Source organism: Arabidopsis lyrata (genome assembly GCF_000004255.2).
Source record: "Arabidopsis lyrata subsp. lyrata unplaced genomic scaffold ARALYscaffold_4, whole genome shotgun sequence".
Classification (NCBI taxonomy): domain Eukaryota; kingdom Viridiplantae; phylum Streptophyta; class Magnoliopsida; order Brassicales; family Brassicaceae; genus Arabidopsis; species Arabidopsis lyrata.
Genome location: NW_003302552.1, coordinates 11,353,287 through 11,363,773, shown reverse-complemented (window position 1 = coordinate 11,363,773; position 10,487 = coordinate 11,353,287). Strand labels below are relative to the sequence as shown.

At 34.4% G+C, this 10,487-nt stretch overlaps 1 protein-coding gene across 2 annotated transcripts; it reads right to left on the bottom strand.

Annotated features, from left to right (window-relative positions):
• Nucleotides 1-5,069: 5,069 nt before the first annotated feature.
• LOC9316965 (transcription factor LHW) lies at nt 5,070-8,881 on the bottom strand. 2 transcript variants are annotated; one of them, XM_021028619.1, is made up of 9 exons: nt 8,507-8,881; nt 8,260-8,419; nt 7,478-7,757; nt 7,323-7,382; nt 6,185-7,228; nt 5,996-6,097; nt 5,810-5,923; nt 5,606-5,731; nt 5,070-5,513 (listed from the first exon to the last, which is right to left on the bottom strand). In XM_021028619.1, exons 2-9 carry the CDS (start codon nt 8,352-8,354, stop codon nt 5,364-5,366), a joined length of 1,971 nt encoding a protein of 656 aa, XP_020884278.1. In that variant the 5' UTR covers nt 8,355-8,419; nt 8,507-8,881; the 3' UTR covers nt 5,070-5,363. The 2 variants fall into 2 exon arrangements, with proteins under 2 accessions (XP_020884278.1, XP_020884279.1); XM_021028620.1 differs by having other exon boundaries at nt 8,554-8,881.
• Nucleotides 8,882-10,487: the final 1,606 nt, after the last annotated feature.

Below are 10,487 nucleotides of genomic sequence, written 5' to 3'. Positions count from 1 at the left end.
AAAAAATACCCTAAAACCTGAGGTTCATTAATGAGTGAGTCATAATCTTAGATCCACAGTCCAGTACCTTTTATTATAGTTTGTTAATGCAACGTGTATGTATCCATGTGATCATCACATAATATTTATAGTTTGTTTAATTAGAACTCATTTTGATCCCTAAATTATACTAAGTAATAACATTTAATGGCAGAAAAAAAAACGGAAACATTCGAATGTGTTTGAATCTCAACGTACCAAAAGAAAATATGCTTAGTAATTTTAAATGGCTCATACTACAGTCTACACCTCCAACAATTTCTTAGTTGTACCACAATCATTTATTTATTTGACATTATATCTTGACTTCGAACATAAAAGTAAACAAGATTTTACTTTTCAGGTTAGGTCATGCTTATTGAACTTCAATTAACCTATATTTGACGGTAGACGTCAAAATAAAATCAGCGAAGTCAAGTAAAACTATTAACCTCTAATAGATGTGATGAGAATGACTTCCTCATTAACTTTCTATACCAACACATCACTGCCAACACATGTCATGGTCAGCGTACAAGGTGTACATGAAAGCGTTTACGACTCTAATACACACAAAAACATAAAAGTATATACATAAGTTTTTATTGTATTATATTTACGTTTTCAAATTTCCATTCCTATAGAAAACAAAATTTTGATAAAACATAAACTCTATAATGAACTAAGAATATAAAAAAGATGTTCGTGAATTTTGTGCTTATTCCTAACATAGAGAGAGGTGTTGTACAATTAACCATGGATGGAAAGGTACCGACATCGCTTAGGTTAATTTGAAGCCTCTACTTTCACGTTGGATTTTGCTTCACTAGGTCTCAACTTGTAGCCAAATAAGGTAAAAGTAAGTTTACTCTTTTCGACTCGTACAATTATCAACTTAGAGAAGTAACTCATCAATAAGATGAACCTTAAGGAAAATCAACCGAGGAGTCTTGAATATTTTTAATTTAGGCTATAGCTTAGTGAAATGAGCCTCACAAACTTTCTTTACATGAAATTCTATGCTATACAAATAGAGAAGCTCATTCTACGAATGATCACTAGAAATCTAAATATAAGGGCACTAATACTGAAACTCCATATGGATTACGACATGTGATAAGGTAGATTAGTGGTCTCTTTAAAAAAAAAGTAGCCACATTCTATAATTATATACTTACCCAACTTCTTATCAAATCTATTTGGCATGTGATGATGGGAAACAGAACCACAAGTTGTCCTATAAGAACTTAGAAGCGCATGCCCTTATATCGTGCTATTTCTATCTTGTTTCCTATTAAACCTCGTCGGTTATATATCCTTTATATTTTTCCTAAATCATGATTAAAACATCTTATTCTAGTTTTGCATGCGATAATGAAGATTAGAAGATTTCAACTTTAAAAGAAAATTAATAATAATTTGTAAAAGCAAAGAAATGATTCATTAACAGCTAAATGTCATTGACACTAGGTCTCATGATTTGATCGTTTTGTACTTCAATTCTATAGGAAGTGGGCGCAATAGATGACTAGGAAAATGCAAATGCTGAGTCACCGCACTCACTCTCTGTGTTTTAACAAGGAATCCAACTCCACTTAGTATAATATCAGTTTTTCTTCCATAAGTCGAGTCTTGATTAGTTTCACCCACAAACTCAATGAATTTTTTTTTGAAAAAACGAAGATTTCTCTTGAACTAAACGGGAGTTGTCTCCACATGGGGATGAGGCTAGCTACTCAGAGCCAAACAAGCAATTTCTGTGACCCACAAGGCCACAACATGGCCAAGCAAATGAGAAAGCTTAAACAACAAGCATTGCTTAAACAACAAGCACATCTCAATGACTAAGTAATAACAAGCTCAAGATCACAAGAACAAACTCTCGTTTTATCAAAAAAAATCTCGATAAAGCTTTTTGAGCTAAAGAGAACAAACTCTCGATGAACAAAGAGCTGAAGAGAGTGAAGAAGAACGGCAAAGTTCTTATGAAAGACCTCTTAGTAATTCAAGAAAAAAAATTATAAAAGGCCAATTCTCATTAACTAGAACTAGTTAAAATGTTTCTCGTTTATATAGAGTGAAAGGACCTGAATACAACGCCTTAATTAGTTAAGATGCATGCTAGATTAGTTAAGAACACATGACTGGTTTGAGAAAACCAATTTTGATGTTTATAAATTGTGTGACAATTAATCTGTATGGGCTTTAGTACGTTCACGGAAGACTGGGTTGGAAGCAATATGAAAAGTTGACTTATTGTCACAAAAGATTTTAGCATTAATAACTAAAGAGATCTTCAAATATGTGATCAACGGATGAATCCATATAAGCTCAAAGGTGGCATATTCCGATTCTGATTCTATACTACTCCTACGTATAGTGGGATGCTTTTTTAAATTCAAGAAATCAATGAATTACCAAGGTAGTCACAAAAGCCAGAAATCGATCTTCTCGAATCATGCATGACATGAAGCTTTATCTTAGTAGCCTTCTATCTAGTATTCTATTGTACACGAACATGAGTAGGAGCTTGAAGAAGTTGGCTTAGTCTATCAACTGCATAGGTGATATATATCGTTGTATTACGATAGAGCAAATGTCCAATATATAAGCTTTCGATGCCGTTTTGGTGAACCCAATAATTGTCTTGTGTCTTTGCTGAGATAAAGATAAGAGTCCATAAGAACATAACTTGGTTTATAAGCTAGAAGAGCAAAATATCTCCTAATAGATCCAATGAATACTTCCCCTAACACAGAATTAATATTTCCTTAGAAGAACTTGCAACTTACAGTCCAAGAAAAAGGTGTAAGAGACATAAACATAACCCTTCAGTTGAACTCTCTTGCTCAAAACAACTTGAAGACTTAACCAACGTGGGTTGGGCTAGTAACACTTGAAGAGGTAATTCCAATATGGTGCCCGCAGTTCGAGGGCTAGCGTTGGCCACTGCGATATGGTGCCCGCAGTTCGAGGGCTAGTGTTGGCCGCTGCAAGCCTCCAGAAAACACACTAAGCGTTGGGCTCGGACGGCCTGAAAGGGAACCGGCCTCAAGCCTTAGTGTTAGTCGGGCTTCGGCCCGGATACCTGGGTTATCAAAAAAAAAAAAAAAAAAACAACTTGAAGAGATTCCAAAGCAATAGAGTTATTACTATAAATACGTATACCGGCAAAGCAAGAAACATGAAATATAATTCTTTTTTAAAAAAGAATAATTTCTTTAACAAACAAGGACTGCATGAAACCATAAGTAAGCACGACAAATAACTTATGCAGTCTATAAATAGGATTTGTTGGTAGAAAATGAGAGGTGAATTTAAGGTAGATCATTGAGGGAGATTCATGTATATCTCTTTTTCAATAAACCATGCAAGAACGTTTATCAAAATAAAAAAAACATGCAAGAAAACATTGGGTAACATCCATTTCTGTCACTTCCCATCCATGAATAGCATCCAATCCTAACAACTTTAGTGATTACCCAATGTTTGGAACATGTTAAAAATTTTAGTGAAGCACATTCAATTTATGTATATCTTAAAATTTTCAATTTCAGAGATCTCTATCATGATAAATGTGGTAAAAATAATTACTTGACTACTGTTTATAGATACTGTTTTGTACAACAAATATCCAAAACAAAAACCAACTAAAACCATCTCGAATCCCCCTTGTAGCAAATAGTTGTTTTCTTTGCTTCTTTACTATATAAGAGATTTGCTAAAAGTGAAAACAAAACATTCTCTCAAGTCAGAAAAGTTAGGTATCAATAAAAAAAACTATCATTTTAGATTTTACTTAATATTTCAAATAATCTAATCATATCATATTAGAGGATGATGGGATATCTCCACACAAGACAAATATTGCTGCATATCTCAATAATTTTTTTTTTTTTTTTTGATAAACCCTATCGGCTATCTGGTCGGCCCCGGTAGGAACGCACCGAGGTGCTACATAGTGGACTGGTCCACCGTGTTAACGGTTAGGCCCTTACGGGCTACCACTCTGCCTATCCCGAGTTTGGAATGCTTTCCGACTAAGTGCCAGGGGTAGTCAGGCCGCCTGCATTTCTAGCTACCAGGTAAACCAATTGGGCCAAAGTCCAACTGACAGACTTTCCAAACAAATGTGTTTTTGTTTCCAGGGAGAATCGAACTCAGGTTTGGGAGTTTCACCCTTTTCCAAAGCTTCCTCTGCCACTAGACCACGCATGCTTGGGCATCTCAATAATTTATAGTTCCTATATATTTATTCATTTTACCCTTTGTTACATAGTATACAACTAAATTTTATTTATTTTTTTTGGTCACTAGTATACAAGTTGTGGTTAAGTTTTTACAACTGAAAAAGGTTACACAGTTAATATAAAAGAATATACATCTGTAGCCTAGTGGGAAATGATCTCTAGTAGACTGTTGATAAAGTATTATTGGAAGCATATTTTAAAAGTGAGGAAGAAAATTGAAGGGCCCAAGAAAAATATAATGAATTTTAGTGAATCATAATGTGCTGTCGATTATAACATCATAATCTATAGAGTGGAGAGATGGCTAAAGCAAGACACAAAGATGTTCATGCACCTTTTGCAGCAAAGTTTAGGTACCTCAAAAGGGTAAATAAAGAATTTTTGAGACAACAAACAAAACACAGTTTTGATTTGTATTTTGACGTTAGACTTAGACTAATTTTGATCCACTAATTAGTAGTATGAAAAATGTAAAAATTAGGAATGGATTAAGACATCCATTAGAGATTATGAATTCACATGATAGCACATTATAAGGCTGTTAACAAAAGTATTATAACTAACTATTATTAGCTTTATCTTCTATAGGCCTCACATTTCTTAATAAAGAGTGAGTTTTATTGAAAGTAGAGCTTCTTGTTTTTGTTTTTTAATAATAAGCTAATTATATTCATAGAGTTACTAATCAAAGTAACATAAAGGTACTTGTAACATGTGAAGCTTTGTTGTGTACTGTTAAAGCTGTTGATGGACCGGTTCTTTTTACCGGTCTTGAAATCTGTGTATTCTTTGAACTCTTACTGGTTGATAATTTTAGACAATTTAACTAAAAATTTTACAAAGTCCAAAACTGAATTAAAATTTAAAAAGTAAAAATTCCACACAAATGAAAATTCGCATAATGTACAAACAAAAAAAAGTGGAAAAAAAAACACTTAAAAATCATCATCTCTGTTTTAGACTGACTTTTTAAGTTAGTCATAGCGAGCCTAAATCCTTGAGAGCGGTCCGCTCGTAACCTCTATATGAATCAAGCTTTAACCAAACCGGTTTATTAAAACCGGAGCAATCCGGTACGGTCAATAATTTGTGTCATTACATTGAACAGCCACCAGTAACCGGTAAGGGCATTGTAGCTTTGATACCATCCAAAATAGTCTTGGAGTTTCCTCCACATTTCATTGTCTGCTCCAAAATATTCACTAGTTGCATGAATATTTCCATCCTCGTCACGTCTCGATTCGCCTAAAATCCAAATTTCAAACCGGTTTCAGTTATTTAAGACACATTCTACTACAATCTCAACAGAATTGAACATAATTTTAACTTATATATACCTCAACAGTGAAGCGAGCCCATATCTTGTCGAGTCGAGTTTCGATGACACCCTTCAAGATCGTCATCCCTAAGCTTCTGATCCATTCCGCGATTTCTAGGAAGAATCCTCGTTGTTCGCACAACATCTGTCACAAAAGAGAGCGGATTAGATCAAAACCGAGACCGTAAATGGTTTCTTTTATACCCTTAGGCAGCATTGTTACCTCAACTTGGAAAATGCGAGGCGGGTTTATATCCTCTACGACAATTGGACACACCATAGACTTTGACCCTACTTCGAAAGCCCATGTTGCTCCGCCACCGTCCTCTTTCATAATCTTATAACAACAAAACAATCGTCAGAACAAGAATCCATGAGAGACACCAAAATATTATTGTCTGTATTATACCTTGGATTCCCCGGTTTGCTTCAGCTTATCAGAGTGCTTCGAGACATTTTGCAAGAAGAGCATATGCTTGATTGTACGTTCCAGGAGTGCATCAATGCTACACTGTTAAGCAAAAAGAACATTTACTAGTTAGTATAATCTTTCGTAGGGATTGTTTAATTTGTCGAGAACACATAATTTTTCGCTTACTTTTGCACCGTTTGGTATGATTTCACGCAACTCCTTGACACGATCTTGGATCATCTGGCGATCTTTAGGCCTTGGTCTTGGATTCTCTCCTGGTTTAAGTCTTTTACGGTTATTAGCCGGTTTTGCAGTTTCGTTCTTATTGTTATTCATCATCCTTGGACTGCCCTCGCGCTTCAAGCTGTGTGCTTGTTCAACCCAAGAACTAATCTGAGACCCATAGACCGACGATGGCCCCACCGCTTGCCCGTGTTGTTTCTCAAATAACTGGTTACCTTGAGGGCTACTGTGAGATGGCGTGGTAACCGAAGAATTACTAACTTTAGTCAAAGTGGTTTTGCAGGACTCAGATGTTTCGTCAGAGATCTGCTTAGTGGAGGAGCAAGCACCCGAGACCACGGCATCTAACAGATGATCGGTTCCTGAAAGTTCATACCCCGAAGAACCAAACTCAGGGTCCATATCTTGAATGATCCGAAAGTCAGATAACTCCCTAGTGAGTACTTCCGTTCTCATCTGCGAAACACCCCAACTGTTGTCACAACCTTTGTTCTTATCCTCCAAACCCAACATATCAAACAAGTCATCGCTTCCAAGCGAGCGTTTGGAACTGATGTCTTCGCATGGGATTTGTTGCTCTGCTGCATCCACATTAGACATACAAGAGAAGTTTTGATTCAGCCACGCATCTGGATTTGAAGGTACTGCAACTTCCCCAGCTGTTAGAAAACCCGTTGTGTTTTGCCATCCTCCTTGCTTGATCTGTTCATCCACGAGATTACACGGAGTTTCTTCAACCATTTGATCATTTTGATGATCTGATGATCCAGTAGAGTTGAAGTGTTGTTTGCTAGTTTCAGCTACGAAAGCCGAAGATTGGAGGATCTTGTGTCCTTGAGAAGGTATTATCCGAGACACTGGCACTCCAATAAAATCAGCAGCAGGTTCATATGTTCTGTAGTTTTCAGATAAGAGCGCTCCGGGAACACATCCGAGTTGCAGGATAAGACCCTTCACATCATTCACAAACCCCAAGTTCTCCATAATCTGAACACACAACATTTTACAGTTAAATCAAGAACAAGAATATCACTTTACATAACAATGTAACTTGAAAGAAAACGTTAATTTCAAAACTTACCGGTAGAGAGGAACCAAGTTGAACTACACCGTGAGGAACAACCGGAAAAACTGCAACAGTCTAAGCACACACAAAAAGTTCTTATGAGCTTGAACATATATATATACTCAAGAAGCCAAACTTAGGATGTTCAAAACATGAAGAAAGTAACAAACCTGAATACCAGCAGAGAATTGGAGAAGCATCTCATTAATAACCTCAGGTGGATGAACATCGCGGTTGAAACTATTCGCTAGAATCCATTGATGATGTCCAGTAAATGCAGCTCGGCCAACAAGCCCTTCGCCTACCAAAATGATTCGATTGTTCAACATCATTCGGTTCGTAAGCAACTGAACTTTCTCATTCCCTTGTGTATCAACACCAAGTCCACAAAGTCTTCGAGGATTCGAGCTCGAGGCGGTTTCATTATAGCATTCCTCCCAAATCAACAAGCTTCACAAAAACAAGAAACAAAACACATCCAAAAAAATAAAATTAGAATACACACGACAAAAAGATGCAACAATGGTTAAGTTAGAATAACACAAAAAGATGATTACAAAAGATTTTGAGGTAAAAAAAGACAAAAACGAACAAGACAAGAAATAAAAATTGAAATGACAAGAGAGTTAAGAACTTAAACTCTTTAGACAAGGATATGGTTATTGTCGACAAAACAACTACAAATCGAAAGATTCTTTAAGACAAACAAGATCAAACCAAACACAAAACTCCAAGAAAACAGGAAAACAAAGATAAATAATTCTAGTCATCCTCGAGATCTGAGTTTTAAACCTTATCAAAATTCCCAAACTTTAAACTAACAAGTAACAAACAAGTCTCAAAAAACTGAATATATTTGACTGAATAAAGTTTCATTTGGTAGACCTAAGAGACATAAAAATTACCTAAATACCCAAAAAGAAAAAAAAAATTAAGAGAATGAGAGTGGTACCTAGAATTTTGACAGCCAATTTTCCAGAAAACAGCATAAGACCATTGATTATTAACACACATAGACCTCAAAGCTTCTCTTAGTAAAACTCCCATAGCTTTTCTCTTCGTTAAGCTCCAACAAGAACAATCTTTTTCACTTGCGACAGTGCAATTTCAAACTGCCCAGAATAAAAAAATCAAAACTTTAACTTCAAAAACAAAACTTTTGAACAAATCTACAACAATCAAGAATAACCCATTATTACATTCTTTAAGAAGATTGAGAGGAAAATGGATTTGAACAAAGACTAACTTCCACGGCAAGATCCTCTTCCAGCTTGTTTTGTTCTAAGTCCTCCACTTTGTTTTCTTTCAGGATCTAAACTAAAAGCGATCATACTCCGACATGCCATTACTTCCGGTAATAAAGAAGAGAAAAAAAAAACTCAAAAACCAGAAAAGAAAAACGAAAGAAACTGTTTTTTTCTTCTTCTTGTTCACAAGATGCTCCAAGCTTCAAGCTTTAAGATTCCAGTAACACAAGCCATTGATAAACTTTATCAAGAATTTAGAAGAAGAAGAAATCAAATGGAGATTTTTTTTGCTTTGTTTCTCTGCTTTAATGTTTGTTTCTCTGCTTCTTGGTGAAAAAAAGATTGAAAAATGAGGAAAAAGTACTGTCTTATTAAAAACAAAGAGGGCGATGAATTCGAGAAAGGGTATTGATGTTTAGTAGAAATTACAGGATTGTGCCACTGAGTGGGGTAGTCGAAGTCTTTTGTCTTTTTCCGATGGTGGTAGACGAATAATTTATTGTTTTTTTTCGTGAGGTAATATCCTAAAAGTTTGTTTTTAGATAAAAACAAAAGAGATAAAGAAAAAAAGTGTACCCTCGGAGATAAATTAAAAGACGTTCCTAAATATTTTTTTTATAAAATATTTTAATAACGGCAAAACTTTAGAATTTAGAGGATTTGTAGGAATATGGGATTATTGGGTTGTTGCCAATAAATAAAATATATCTTTTTTCTGTTATTGCTTCCCGTACACACAAATAACAAATTCACATCAGTTCAAGCCTTCAAGGTGTTTAATGTTCCGATTGTTTTAAAATAATATATACTTTCTCCGTTCCACAAAAATAAATTTTTTAAGAATTTTACATTTTTTAAAAAATACTTCTTCCGTTTCACAAAGAATATCGTTCTTTTTTTTTTTGTTCAAAACACAAAAAGTGTCGTTCTAGAATTATATTTTTTGTTTCAAAAAAATGTCGTTTTACATTTTCAATGCAACTCTTGTAACTAATTTCTAGATTTGTCCCTTTATCCAAAACTAAAATCCTTTGTATTTAAATTATTATGGATATATTAAATAAGGGTATGTTTGTATATTTAACTCATTTTTTAATATATTTGAAATGTGTCAAAATGACCCTCTTTGTAAAACAGAGGGAATAATGTACAATGACAATTTTAACCTTTTAACCTTTTAATATATTTTAAAGAGTATATTATTTATTATTGTGTAATAAGGGTAAAATAGGTAAACTATTTTAAATTTGACATTGGAAACACAAAACTTCCATCTTTGTGGGACAAATTTTTTTTCTAAAAAATTCATCTTTGTTGGACGGAGAGAGTATTTTAATTGAACAATATTATATTCATAACTTTCCATAATTAGATTTAGGCTGCTCTGTCTAAAAAAATCACAGTTATAAAAAAAAATTCTAAAATAAAAACTAATTGGAAAAAATTCTGCAATTGGACTGTGACCGGAAACATGAAACTTGATCTAACAAAATCGGCGTTAACAAAAAATCCACTTTTGTAGCTACGAGGATGACTTCCAACTCTTGACCGATTATCATTGCAAACCCCAATCCAACACCAAATTAAACCCATAAATTTTCTTCTAGAATATATCGAAATTCAAACAATTAGATCATCAACTTTCAAAAATTTCTAAATAACAAAAAAAAAACATAGAAACTAACCCTCACGATTGATGTCAATCATCTACGAGTTTCGTCTGTGACTTAACCTATTCTCGAAAACTTGAAAAGAGGATTTAAGGCTCAAATAAACAAAAATTAGCCGAAAACGAAATTAGTCCTCTAGGATCCAAATTAACATATTCTTAATTACAACAGTAAAAGGGAATGCACTTGGATTCGGAAACATATAATCCGGACTATTACACTGAATCACTAAAAATGCATCCTTATATTTCTACCACATTTTA